The sequence below is a fragment of the Lygodium microphyllum genome, unplaced genomic scaffold, assembly GCF_053477565.2.
Source record: "Lygodium microphyllum isolate KBCC unplaced genomic scaffold, Lygodium_microphyllum_v1.1.10 scaffold_144, whole genome shotgun sequence".
In the NCBI taxonomy this organism is placed as follows: domain Eukaryota; kingdom Viridiplantae; phylum Streptophyta; class Polypodiopsida; order Schizaeales; family Lygodiaceae; genus Lygodium; species Lygodium microphyllum.
Genome location: NW_028229627.1, coordinates 97,365 through 112,156, shown reverse-complemented (window position 1 = coordinate 112,156; position 14,792 = coordinate 97,365). Strand labels below are relative to the sequence as shown.

The 14,792-nt window shown below is 48.6% G+C and overlaps 1 protein-coding gene across 1 annotated transcript in view; it reads left to right on the top strand.

The window, feature by feature from the left end:
- The window catches only part of LOC148008419 (uncharacterized), a 199,828-nt gene that overhangs the window by 101,360 nt on the left and 83,676 nt on the right, over positions 1-14,792 (top strand). Inside the window, exons 3-4 of the mRNA XM_087674241.1 lie at positions 1,011-1,032; positions 1,132-1,246. Coding sequence (XP_087530367.1) covers positions 1,011-1,032; positions 1,132-1,246 — 137 coding nt within the window. The remainder of the gene's footprint in view (positions 1-1,010; positions 1,033-1,131; positions 1,247-14,792) is intronic.

Below are 14,792 nucleotides of genomic sequence, written 5' to 3'. Positions count from 1 at the left end.
TGTATCGGAGTCCCAAGTCTGCAAGAAGCCATCTCTCATCCTCCTCATCCTCTTAGATCTATCTTGCAGCCTCTCCTAGCTCTTGTGGAGAGTGGATAATCTGTGTGTCCAAATCCTTGATAGTCTTTGCTATGGAGGCGTCTTGGAGGTCTATAGCATGGTTGCAGCTTGTGGTCCAAATGTGCCGAGCAATAATAGTAGCAATTAATTCCCCATTTCTGGCAGTGTCCCTAGGTCCATTGTGATTGCGAGTAATCTAGAGCATGGATCTTGGTCACATGGGTATCATAGGAGTGGCTTCCATGAAAATCCTTAGATCCACATGTTGGGCCTCTATTTGTGACCCAAGCTACAGCTCCCTAGGTTGCAACCATGGTCTCTCTTGTGCCATGAAAGACCATAGTGAAGGCTCTCCTCTATACCTCTTGGGCCTTTGAGATTTTCCCATAGGTAGTGTCTTTTCGTCTCCATTGTATCTAGATCCTAGGAGAGGTATTGAAGAAGTCCTTAGAGTCAGAAAGATATACCTTAATGAATTCCTTAAATTTGAGATTTCCTCAAGAAAATTGTCAATACAAATTTGTGTAACTTAATTTCATCATTACCACCATAGGGGTTGAGCTTGAGGTGTGCTTTGAGAAGGTTAAAAAAATCTCCATTGTTCTGAATGGAGCAGAAACATAGAAGGTTGAGGACATCCTGAATTGTTTCTAAACTGAGGAAAAGCAGCTAAATCAACAAATAAACCTTGAGAAGACAAAGATGCTACAACAGCTTTAGGGAAAGTTTATAAGGAGTATTAGCTTTGGACAGTCCCAAATCTTATGAAATGTGGATTGTTCTTATTAGAAGTTATCCTGGTTGAGACATCCAGCTTGATATTGTTTTAAAGCATATTCATGTAGACCATGCTGGCAGCTGAAGAATTTGGTAGGAAACTAGATTATTTGATGGACTTATCTCAAAGAAGTGGAGTATATGCTAATTATTTATTCCTCATTTCTCTGCAGCCAAATCTGGTGCTTTTTACAGGTAGATCATTCACTTTTTGTGCATTGTTTGCAAGAAGTGAGAGTAAACATTTTCATTGACTTTATTCTTCAAAAAACATAATAATTTTGGCAACATCAGGTGATTTTGGAGATGAAGATGTGACCCTGGTGGCACATGTCAGCAATCTAGATTTTCCAAAGGCTGTCATACTTGGTAATCATGACAGCTGGTTTACTGACCAATATGATCCCAGGTATTTTCTTCTTGTAGCATATATTGCTTCTATGGACTATATGTAGATTTTTGAAAATCTTTTTTATGCTTGAGTGACTTGTTAATTTGCTACTTCAATTCAAAATAAGTGGGTCAAAACATTCTTTTAAAACATTTACAATCAGCTCACTGTATGGATGCAAGGTGTTAACAATTGTTTCGGTTGCACCTGTGCCATATCAGCACTCTCACACATGCCACTAGGACCCTGCCATACTTGAGAAATGTACCAATATAGCTAAGCTCCTCTGAGCTACTAGCCATAGGAGGACAGATATCTTCCTAGGCGTGGAAGTGCCATCCAATTTCTTCCAAATGTTTGATAGAAAATGATTTGAGATGCCCCATCTTTGCCAATGAGGAGTGGCTGCTGGTTGTGCTTTGATCCTAGTCACCTGAATCCTCCTATTGAGCCGGGTAGTGCTGCCAAAGAAGGCCACATCACATAGCCTATCAAGGAATGGATCCCTTCAAATCCAGACTCCTAAGTCTCATTTGTAATCTTGGAAGGGACATCCTTTGATAAGCCTAGTGTCTCCATCCATCTATCAAGCATGTGGTTGGGTTTGGATCAATGTGCCATCTCCTTTTGTAATGTGCTGCTACTCTTAATCCTTTATTTAAAGCACCCTGTGAACTCTGTATACTCCAAGTCCTCTCTCTAAAGGCGACCCTCGTGTTGCAAGGACCCCAAGGAGGATGTCTTTTCTAGAGAAGAGACCAAATCTAGGTCTGCTATCCTCCACTTAGGAAGGACTCCCTTGGTCATGGCCTCTACCGTAGCTCTAGTATCCTTGAGGCACCATACTTTACCTCTGGATCTCCTATGGTAGCTCTTGAAATGCAAACCAATCTCCCACTGAGAAATCAACCCACATAGAGAACCTGCCCCATGATAGATAAGTCATGTGTCCAAGAAGTGATCAACTCTGATTGCAAATGATGATTGAAGAGAAGACACTGCCTCCTCTTCAGTTGTGGTCGATGGTGGTTGGTGGAGGCTAGATGAAACAAATCAATAGGCTCTGATAAATAAGAACTGTGAATGCAACCTCAAAACTCCTCTCTAATTATTTGGTCCTAATGTCCTAAAGATAGATTAAAAGATAGGCTACCATAGTGTTACATATGTAGGTGTAATAGATCGAATCCTCCCATAGCAAAAGATTCTATGAATATTTGGATCTATGATCCTTATGCCTCTTCTAGATCTAAGATGCATAATGACATTCCAAGCTACATTTGCCTTGGCCATGCTCCCATCTCCTCCTAACCAAATAAAGTTCCAATGAGGTGCTTCACCTAGCCAATGCACAACTTAGAGATTTCTGAGTAGGAAGTGATTGAAACACCCACCTAGGATCCAACCTGCACATGAGATATGAAACAAGCTATATCCATGAATATAAAGTGACCGGACATCAAACTCATCTCCTAGCTATAGAGCCAAACAAGTTCCCTCTCAAGTGTGGCAGCTAATAGTACTTCGGGTCATGACCACGTCTGAATGCCACCAATTCACACCATTCTCATGTATGGACGCAATGGCCTATGGGCCAAGAGTCCACGAGTGGTAGTTACACAATGATGTGCAAAATAGGGTCTTCAGTTCTATAAATAGGACTCGTTTGCCCTAACCCTAATGAGTTCTTAGTGCATTCGTATCAAGTCCCTTATGAATGATTGTTGTCCTAAACCGTATCCTCATGAATGAACAGAGGAAAACGACTCTTCAATGAACATACTGATTCCCAAGTAGCATTTTGCCTCCAGGCATTTCTTTCAGTTGACCAAATGTTTGGGATAAATAGTTCAACAGGATCAGTTTGTCCTTGATTAATTCAGCTTATGCACATAACATATCCTCCATAGTTTGATTTGTCCTCTTGGTCTATTGATTGGTCTCATGATGCTCGGAGGACCATATGGACAATCTAGTTTTCAATTTTTGGAAAACTTTCTATAAAAAATGACTAGTGAATTTAGAGTCTCGATCACTAACTATTTCATTTGGCAAACCTTAAAAGTCTATAAAGATGCTCAACAAAGAGACTAGCCAATTCGTGGCTTTTCATGGTCATCTTTGTGGGAATGAATGGAGCATTTTCGTCAATTGGTCGATCATGATTCAAATTGCATCATGAGCTCGATCTGTATACGGGACAATCCTACTACAAAACCCACAACAATGCTACTCCACTTCTTATCGAGAATCAGTTAAGGATGTAACATCACCACTTGTTTGTGCCATTTAGCTTTATTAAGTTGACACTATGGGCACTAATGCCACGATGTTGCGCACTTGGTGTGTCATGACACTCGTATAAAATTTTCTTGCATATGTCCTAATCATTAGGCATACACACACACATATTACCTTGTTTAAAAAGTAATCCATTACGTATGGAATTCTTTTCCATCATCTTTTTGTTAGTGGCCAAGTTTCAAGCATTTGGACATCCAAAGCTTCTCGGGCCACTAGGTCCATCTCAAACTAATTGGCAAATCACACCAAAGTGAGGATCGTTTTGGCAGTGGTGTTTGAAAAAAAGAAAAAAATAATTTAGGTAAAGTTTTGGAGAAGGACAAGCCATTAACTTTGGGGATCCGATTAAGGGCATCTACAACCATATTAACTATGCCCTTTTAATAATGAACCTTGAAGTCAAATTTCTGCATAACTTTGGTCTATATCGCCTTATGGCCATGGAGTTTGAGCTGACTGTAGAGGTATTTCAACAAACGGTGGTTAGTCCAAATAATGAACTAGGCACCATAAAAACAATGATGCTAAATTTTAAGTGCATCGATGGCCACGGTCACCAATTGTTCTTTCTCTTGGGTGGTGTAACGTGTTTGGGCATCCATGAGCTTACAACTCTCAAATGCAATAGGTCCACCATCTTGATGAAGGACAACACCCATAGCATAATCACTTGCATCCATATGAACCTCAAAAGGTTTTTTCGGATAGATAATATGCAACATTGTAGTAGTAACCAACCACTTCAATGTTTAAAAACATTGATGGAGCTCATTGGTCCAAACAAGCTAGCTTGTTTTTTTTTGCTTTGGATATCCTTAAGCAAACATGGTAAGGATTCAATAAAATGAGCATAGTCCTTAATGAACTTCCGAAAGAACCCAATAAAACTTTAAAAAAATTATGCCTGCTTTATGGTCCTCAGAATAGATCAATCGACACTTCTTGACCCTTTTGGGATCAATATAGATGCCATCAATCAAGATGGCATGTCCAAGATATAAAAGCTGTTGAGCTAAAACATGCTTTTCAGTTGATTAGCATTCTTAAACAACCCCAAAACACACTTAATTAATGAAAAACCCTAAAAAGGGGATTGGTCTGAGAGAGTTTTAGTGGTCTCTCAAAAACACTAATTTTTGGGACACCCTTCAACATCTATAAATAGACAGGCTGCCCCCATTCAGTCCATTCTGTCTATGCAGGTTTTAGACTCTTCAGTGCAGATTGCAGCCATCAGTCTACCTCCACGTGGCTGTCTAGCCTTTGCGACTGCTGTCACCTCTCTCTCTAGCCTCGCACTGCCATGGCGCCTTCTTCCAATTGTCGCTCACTATCTGGTGCCATCTCCTAGGATGCGTTTGGCCTCCAACTGCCATCGCCAGCATCTCAATCATTAGGTGACATCCTACAGCTTGCGTTTGCACCCTTCTGGAGCCACCTGGCATCATCTCTCCCTTCTGCAACTGTCGCCTCTATCTCTGGCAGCCCCTGGTGTCAGCGTTTTGCAGTTTTCTCTCTCTTCACACTCCAGCTGGTGATTATAGACTTGGGATCCGTCTTCGGTGGATATCACACTCCGACATTGCTCTGCCCTTGAGCACATTGTACACTCTTACATTCATTTACAACATTCATTCACTTCAGAGTTGTGTTCTCTCTCTCCTTTATTGTGTTTGTATTTGAGTTTCTGTGTTTGAGTTTTGAGTTCTACGTTTAGGGTTTGAGTTTTGTTCTCTCTGTATGTGTCTGTCTCTTTGTGTTTCTATTGTGGTCGTACACTCTGTGTTTCCTCAGTGCAAACCCTAGTAGTTTTCTTCACATGGTATCAGATCTGGTGCTCTTGTAAAGAGTATCCTGTGGATATTGTGAAGAGCTAGTCTTTGTGCGAGACACACAATACGACTTATAACTGAATCACAATGTCCCAGACACGTTTTTCTCCAGTTCCTATGATGTCCTATCAAGCTTCTCTATCACTGGAGGCCCTGAGATGGCATTATGGACTTGGTAAGGAGGACGACACTCCACTTTCACCTTCACCTTCTTTTTCTACTCCTATTCTAGATTTCACTAACATGACAGAGAAGGACTTTGAGGAGTACTATCGCAACAAGTACGGTGATGTTTACACCTCTTCTACCAATTTTATTACTACATTCAAACCGGTCGGTGAGGTTGGCCACCTCTCTGATCATGGAGGACATATGGCATTTGGAGCGTTTGGCGATCCATCTTCATCATCTCAGCCAGGTCCAATGTCAGGTTTGTATAATCCTTTTGAGTTGCATGAATCAAAGCCCTCATTTGTTTTTTCTTTTGAGGTACAAGATCCGGATGGCTTTGTGTATGTGAACTTTAATAGAGGGGGCTCGTGAAGCAGACATAATTTAGGTACATCTATGGCTTTTGTTTCATTTGAGCATGTAAGACACCTCACTTCCCTCCCATCCCACCCTCTTCTATATCACACCTTGATCACCTCTCATCATCCTTTCAAAATCTCTGATTACACTCCACATTCGCTTCACACACACTAGGGGTTGGATCTTCCATCTCCGATCCTAGCACCTTCTCCTTCTCTACCCCATTCTCTACCTCTTTGCACCATGGTACTTCATTAGGGGGAATGTCACCCTTTAACACAGTGCCTCTCACCTTTCTGCAAATGAGCACACCCATAGTGCTTGGGACGACTGCGATGGGCATCCCCCTCACTATCCCCAGCTTGACATCTCACATGACCACTTAGACGCAGGGGTTTCCATCCTCAGCTTATGGTGTGTCTTCACACTCTCCTTGGGTTACACCTACGCAGGGATTCCTATCTTTTGTTCCACGTGTTCCCATCCCACCTCCTTGGGTTACTTATGTGGCTACCATGCCCATGCCTAGTCAACCCATCCCTACCTATGGATCCACCTTGTAGACTATCCGCATGCTTGGTGGGCACTTTGGGGCCCATTCCCAACAAGTGCGCTCCACTCCCCCATCTTATCCCCATTACACTTTTTCACGTTACCCATCTCTGAGCACTACTACTCCTGTTGCAACAGCCAACAATGCCTTCACGGATAAGACTTGTTTCAACGGGTTGAATTTCACCACTTGGTCAAATTTCATGAAACAAGCACTTGAGTTTCAAGGTCTTTGGGACCTCGTCATTGGTCTAGAGCCTATGCCGAACCCTCGACTAGCTCACTCTGACTACATCCATCAATGGAGAGCCCACAATGCCACATCCAATGTTGAGCTAATGCAGGGATCGCTTCCTGAGTTTCACTCTCAGTTACAACACTTCCCGCTCGCATCAAAGCGTTGGATTCACCTTCTTGACCGCTATGCAGCCCGAGATCGTACTTGGTGCATAAATCTCGACTTTGAGCTTCAAGAGTTCTCTGTTAAGAAGGAGATGATATGAAAGTCAAGCATGCTGAATATAGGCGGTTACTAGCTAAGTTCGCTACTACTAGCTCTCCAAAGTCAAATGATGAGTTGCACGAAAAATACTTCAATTTCATTCAGCACATTATCTCACAGCGTCGATTACCAACCTTCTACGAGTTTAAGTGCCGATTCTTACGCTACATGATGCTGCATGATCAAGTCCACAAGAAATCCTCATCACAGCCTTATTCAGAGCAGAGGGGGCTGGTTGCCTCTTCTTCGAGAGGGAAAACCAACAATGGTAAGAACTCGCAAGATGCAAAGGCAAGCCAATCAAAGGGTGACTCTTCTTCCTTAGATGGAACCAAAGAACCTAGACCTATCTGGTAGCAACTCCCTAGGAAACACCGGTTTCGTACACACTGCCAGAGAGCAAGCCATGTGGATGAGGAGTGTCGCTTCAAGGCCCAAGGTCTTCCACCTAAAAAGCCTTAGCAGACCGTTGCGACTGCACAGTCCAGTGGGACTACGCCTTCCGCTCTTGCTTCATCTGCTCCTTCAGCACCCGTTGTTGTTGTTGGACATGTGGCCCGAGCACGGCCTTAGCAGACAGTCTCTTTCACTACCCCTGAGGGACTGGCTGATTGGTCTGCAGGTTCCCATCCTGTTGCACTTCATGCATCCATTTCACCTTCCTCCACCTCATTAGGCGTTCCCTTGGTAGAGCCCTACTACTGGACGTACGCAATGGTGGCCACCTTCTTAGACTAGCATGTCTCCAGGTCCTTTCGGATACCCTAGGATAGTCTAGCATTCATTTTTCACACTCTTAGAGTCGGGCCTATAGGATCCATTGCCCTTAGCTTTTTCATTCTTTTGTCTTCCGCTGCATTTACTCACACACATACACATTCCTTGCATTTATTTTCAGTTAGATTTTCTTTCTATTATGTTTTGCTTTGGAGCATCTCACCACTGATCTCTGTGTTTGCAGATTCTTATCTCTTTTGTAGGGTTTTGTCTTTCAGTGTAGGGCTAACTTGTAGATTGCTTTGGTCCTACCTGGGCTAGAGAGGTGGGCATGCGTACCGTTTCTTTCATGGTTTCATCATCCTAGGAGTGCTTGCTCTTCCTCTAGCATGGCGATTTCCCTTCTTGAGGTGGCTCGTGCAGCATCTCTCTCGATGCTATCATGGCCGTGACTTCTATCTTGCTCTTCCAACGAGGTGCTTCATCCACTTCATTTTCTTTCATTTCTTATGGTTCTCGGCACTATATGAAGATCGACATCAAGCTCCTCTTTCTTCTTCGGCATCTACATCAAGGTTGAGATGGGGTTCCTATCCTTCTTGGTATTCTACAGGCTTCAGCACTTTGTCTTTGACATCGACTTCTCCCCCCCTATTGTTGTACCTTTTCCCCTTTGCATTGCATGATTTCATCATCTTTGTACTAGAGAGCTTGGGCAAGTGAACAATTTTCCCACGAGAGACACTGTCCAAGTGGCACTTGCAGCATGAGCATTCTTCAACATGTAGCATACTTTACATCTCATGGTGGTTAGGCCACTGGGCAGTTGACGTGCACCTTTTGTCTGATGCCTTGGCTACTTTGGGGTGGGACGCCTTGGGGTAAGTAAACATCACAGTGGCTGGCCTTACCTTTCAGCTCAGTTTTGGACTTAAGAGGGGGTGTTGAGCTAAAATACAGTTTTCAGCTGATTAGCATTCTTAAACAGGAGTACAATTATTATCATACAAGGCTTCCGCTCGAATGAGCTCCTATCAACGCGCTGTTGTTCCATCGCCCCCAACATCTCCGGTGCGCCCCCCGCTGACCCGTGGCGTGCGCCGCCAGCTCCCTGCCATCCCCCTGCCTTCTGTGCCGCCTGTCCCTTCCTAGCGCGCAACGCGACCCCCCTCGGTCTCCCTCCAATGCAACTCCTCCCCCCCAATGCGTCCCCCTGTCAGCCCCCACCCGACACTACGCCTTCTCTCCCTTTTCCCTTCCTGCACGCGTCGCCTCCCCTACTGCAAACACGCCACCACTGCCCCCACTTGGAAACTTGCCCCCCCCCCCACCCGCCTGAACATGCGATGTGTCCTTCTGCCTGAGGATCTAGTTTCCCACCCCTCCACACTCCCTCCCACTCGCCTCCACCACCTCTTCCCCCCCTGCCTTTTCCCATACTGTGGCCCGCGGCATTGCCCGATAGGCCTAACACGATCTCTCGCCTCGTTGCGAGCTGGACTACAACAGTGTCCAACACCTCCCCACCATGTAAACAAGCATTTTCCACCCCTCCTGCTGCACACCCCCCCCCCCCCCCCCCCCCCCCCTGCGCGGCCCCCCTTCCTCCTCACCATCAGCCCTCCTCCCCTCCAATTGCTCCTTTCCTCTGCAGCAACATACCCCCCCACTCCTCCGACACCGCAGCAGTGTGAATGGTAGGTCCTCATTTGGGACGCGTAATGGAAACCTCTTGTCAGTTGTTGGCGCATTCTACGAGTGCCCCCCAGTCAAACACCTTGTGCATCATCCTCTTTGAGGAACAACTCTTGGCCATCTGGGCCACAGAGTTGGAGCTAAAAGAAACAACAATCTTTGGTCAGGTCGTTGGACATTCCCCATCGAGAGCCCAGCTACGGAATTGGCTCCACTCCATGCTGCGCATTGGCATAGCGCAGATCTTGGAGGCAGTGCTCATGGGCCGAGGGATCTTCATGGTTCGACTCACCTCTGCGGATGCAACCGGTGAGTTGGTGGAGAGCTTGCCCTATGCCTCCATGAAGGGGGTCATCTATATGGTTCCTTGGTATAGCCACTTTACAGTGGAGTCATTTGTGCTCCACAACAATTTTCTCAGACACCCAGTCATCCTACTTTTTCCAGGACTGGCGGTAGAATACCTCCAGTTAGTGGAGGACTTTGGACGGCTTTTTCTCATAGTTCTCCTTGCTTCCTTCACGGATGTAGTGATAGTTGCAGGAGTCCCAAAGGTACGAGTGGCCGTGAAAGACACAAAAAGCATATCAAAGTTCTTGGAGATTAAGGCTAGAGGTCACTCCTTTAGACAGCAGGCCATTGTGACTGGGCAACTAGGGCAGTGCCTGCGCTGCCATGACTTTGGACATCAGGCAGCAGATTGTATGCATTTCGGGGCCAAGGCGGCTCCGGTGATGGGCCCACAGGTGGACGCTGACGGTTTCACACAGGTCCAGAGACGACAAAGAGGGAGATGGCAGGGGGGGCCGCAGCCAGCGCCTTAGTCGCAGCCTCAATAGCAGGGTGCAGGAGGGCAAGCGACACCCCCTCGGCAGAGCACTCCGTAGCCCCCCTTGCCCGTCCCACCGGGCAGGACCGCAATCCCCCACAACCCCCACACCCACCCTTCCCCACCTCCCAGGCTTCCCCCATTGACCCTGGCCCACAATCCCCCCCTTCCAGAGCCTCCAGCCCCCTCCCCCCCCCCGCCCCCCCCCCCCCCCCCGCCCCCCCCCATCCACCCCCCCTATCCCCACACACACACACACTCGCCTCATACTTCCGACCATCCCACCATTCCTCGACCCTCTTCTCCCCCACTATCTCCCCTACCGAGCACGCCCCCTGATCTGCACCCGTTTCAGGTGATCCCCCCCAGACCCACTCTCGCTCCTCCCACCGGAGGTGATGAGCCACACATGCCTACATCCTCCTCACACCAGCTGTCTTTCCCCTCCCACACAGCCACCAGCTTATCTGCCACTGCTAGCCGTCACACCTTCCCAAGATAGGCAGAGCCGTTGCCACAAGAGTTTTTCCGCAGTGGCCCGTGGTCCTACTTGAGGGTTGCGGAGCATGGAGAGTTCCCACTACCTCTAGAGTTGGGGATCTTCGTGGTTCGGAAGTCAAGGAGAGGCAAGGTCCATCTACTAGCACCACCGGATGGACCAAACTACTCTTTCTTCTTTCAATTCTCTCACTCGGGGGATTGGACGACGATACAGATAGAGGAGGAGTTGAAGAGTCAGGTGGCGGACCACATCTCCCAGTGGATGGGAGAAGAAGGACTAGCATTGTTTGCATAGCAGTGGCTTGGTTGCATGATGGACATTAACTGGTGTTCTGGTGTCGAGGTCCCACACTTGAGCATTATCTTTTAAGCCCCTCCACAGTGGAGCGCTCCGAGGGATGTGATTGGGTGGCCCCTGGCACAGGCGGCCCGTTTCTACCAGTGTACGGAGTCTCAACTCTCAGCATGGATGGTAGATGCATTGATTGTACCACCTGGAGCATCTATCATCCCTATGGTCCGGCAGAGGACCACCATGGGAGATTGGAGTTCGCCGTCCGGACCTATGGCAAAGCGTACCTACATGCCCCATAGTTTCTTATCCTTATCAGCAGCCTCTACACTGAACAGATGTCTGTTTGGTCAATTGCAGGTTTCCCCATGAGCTTACACCTTGCATCCTAGAATGTGAATAGTCTCCACTACAGTGGGGCACGTGGTTCCAGTAAGTTGATTGTTCGGTAGGAGCTGTAGCCTGTCCTTGCCGGACGGATCGACATTTTACTTCTACAGGAGCACAAGCTCACTCCCTCCGAGGCCCAGCGGATAGGGAAGGTACTCCTGGGCAGCTCACACACTTATTGGGAGCATGCCATAGGTGCCCACAGCAGGAGTGGAGCCGTATGTACCTCTATTGGCCCGAGTCTCACTGCCCGTGTACGAGACCACGGGACGATAGTGGCAGGGAGGGTTCTATGGATCAGACTGGATATTGGAGACTCGTACCTTGGGGTCCTCAAAGTCTATGCCCTTACGGAGGTTAGGGCACGCAGCATGTTCTGGGTGGAGATTGCGGATGGACTCCTAGAGGTGGACTCCTGGATTGTTGGAGGAGACTTCAACAACTTGGAGGCTTTGGAGGACCAGCAGGGTAGAGGCAGAAACTATCAGGGCATGACCGGGGAGAAGCAGGAGGCATGGGAGGTATTTCTATTGGCAGTAGGTGCACGTGATGCCTGAAGAGACCCTCCCTTCCACAAGAGGGAGAGGTCGCTGGACTTCTCTTGGGGATACAGGCGGCTAGATGGAGTCCTGCTGGAGGAGTTGGACAGGTTTTATGTGGGAGAGTGGGGAGGCTCTCTTGGAGGCAAGATTGGGCAGTTGGCGGGGACCTCATTGTCAGATCATTGCCCGGTTCTCCTGACACTAGATCCCCTAGTATCTGCCCTAGACACTCAATCCTGTAGGATCCCTGACGACTCGATCTTTAGGAGGGAGGAGGTGACGAGGCAGATAGAGCAGCTCTGGACTAGGGAGTGGCGTAGGAGGGACCGGATCGCAGAGGAGGTTGCAGAGGTCCTAGCCGAGTCGAGCAGAATTTGCCAAGAGGCAGCCATATAGGCCATGCAGCAGAGCTGGGAGGAGGAGAGAGTGCTCCGGTGGGACCTTGCAGCCACGCAGAGATTACTACAGGAAGCGCTAGGGGATCCCACCCTCCACACACAGGAGGTGTGAACGCGAGCAGCCATTGCTGGCCTAGAGGACAGGTGGTTTGAGTTCTCTTTCGGCACCTCTGCAGCTTTTTGGGCGTGGAAGGGGGACACGATGTGCAGTTAGTTTTTCCTGGTGCACCAGCCTCGCACCTCAGGAGAGCAGATACGCGGCCTTTAAGATTAGTATGGGAGGACTGCTTCTAGCCCAGACGAGGTGATGGAGATTGCCACTGATTACTAAAGACGCCTTTTCCAGCAGGAGACGGCTTTAGCTAGAGGACAACGATGTAGGCAGCAGGTCTAGGATCACATCCCGTCCCTTGTCATAGAGGAGATGGGACGCTCCCTCCTAGCCCCCTTCACAGAGAAGGAACTAGAGGAGGCTTTCCATACACAGGACGGGCAGAAATGCCCAGGAGAGGATGGCCTCTCTAAGGCCTTCTTTACTACCTATCGGGAATTGGTGAAGGACCCCCTACTGATGGCCTTCCAGGAGATTTTCACTTTAGGACTGACTGGAGCTTTCCCAGTGGAGATCGATCATCTTATTGTCAGTGGCCTATAAGGCACTGGCAAAGATGATTGGTAGACGACTACGCCCCGTGCTGCCAGATAGCATCCATGACACACAGACAGGCTTTGTCCAGGATAGGAGTATCCTTGACAATGTATTTACCTTCTTTGAGGCGACAGAGTGGGTTCAGCATAGTGGGCAGAGACTGGCCGTACTACTCTTGGATTTCGAGAAAGCTTATGACAAGGTGGACTAGGATTTCCTAGAGGGCATTATGGTGAGGTTGGGTTTTTCCCAGGCTTGGATTCGCGGGGTCACCGCACTTTACAGATCGGCCACCACCAGGGTTCTCATAGATGGTAGACGAGGGGAGGAGTTTCAACTGGAGAGATTGGTCCCACAGGGCTGCCCCCTGGCCCCGTACTTGTTCCTACCCTTTGTAGAGGCGATGTCTCACTTCCTTAGGTTCCGTGTGAGCGGATTACGCGGCCTCTGACTTCTCGTGAGAGAGGAGACTGAGTTGCTAGACTCAGAGTATGCAGATGATACAACACTCTGCATAGAGGGCGATGAGTTGATGTTGGAGAGAGTGAGGCTGGCTCTTGAGGTGTTCTGTTCCGCAGTGGGAGCGAAAATCAACTGCGGTTGGTTTCCTCACAAACCCGGACTCTAGCACGGAGTGGGGCGTCCACCTAGGATTTAGATGGGTGAGCGGAGGGCAAGACCGTTCAGTACCTAGGGTTCCAGGCGGGACTCGACATCACTCCCGCGCAGCAGTTTCTTGTAGTCCTCGATTCTATTTGGAGGAAGCTGACCTACTGGAGTACGGCTCGCCTCTCACTAGCCGGCCGAGCCCTGGTGGTTAACCAGGTTCTCCTAGCGACGACGTGGGACATCGTCTCGTGTTGGTGCTTCTCCTCATCCTGCGTAGTACAGCTTCGCTGCTAGTGCGGAACTTCCGTTGGTCTAGGTCAGACAGCTCCAGGGATTCTCGGGCCAAGGTGACGTGGGCGACCATTATACGACATCGGTCAGAGGGAGGGCTTGGGATCATAGACCCAGAGTTTTAGAGTATGGCCCTCTTGGGTAAGCTAGTTGTCCACAGCCTCACACCAGGAGGGCAGACCTGGAAGGTTCTATTGAAGGAGGGTCTTCAGGATTGTAGACCAAGGCTTGGCGGTGAGTGGAGGCCGTCCCTGAGATGGATCTTCACGTTAGCCCAGATCACCCCCCCCAGATCACCTTTCCTATGCAGCTTACTCTGCGTGTGCCAATGCCTCCGTAAGGCCCTAATCCAGAGCTTACCAGGCTGCCAGGAGGAGATAGACTGTCAACCAGTGATTTGGAATCCCCAGGTCAAAGATCGGGAATGGGCATAGATTGGTGAGCGCCCTCACATCCAGTGGACTGGCTAGGAGGCCGGCCCGGCTCGTACCATCAGGACATGGCAGGAGGTGTACAAGATGGCAAACGAGGAGGTGTTGCAGCAAGTATCAGGCTGCCAGAGAGGAGTGGAGTTGAGGCGAAGGGAGATAGACACAGCAATACCTCCGGAGTGGCTTGCTCCCCCGATACGAGTGCCGATAGAGCCCGGGGAGGTATGGGCCGCCAGGTTTTCACTAGCATGCATCCCTCTATAGGTAGCAGGTAGAGTGGGCAGCGCTCACAAGGGACTTTCTTCACCGTTCAGGAGGGGGGGTTGTTTGGCCCTTGACAGAGGGCAGCAGGATGAGGGGATATTCACCCTTTCGTGGAGGAGGATTCGGGTGGTGGGTCTTCAGGGGAAGACATGGCGATTGGACCCCTATGTTTTCCGGAAGGAGCTCAGGGAGTGGCGCCTTTGGATCTCGGAGGGCAAACCACTTGATGAGCTGG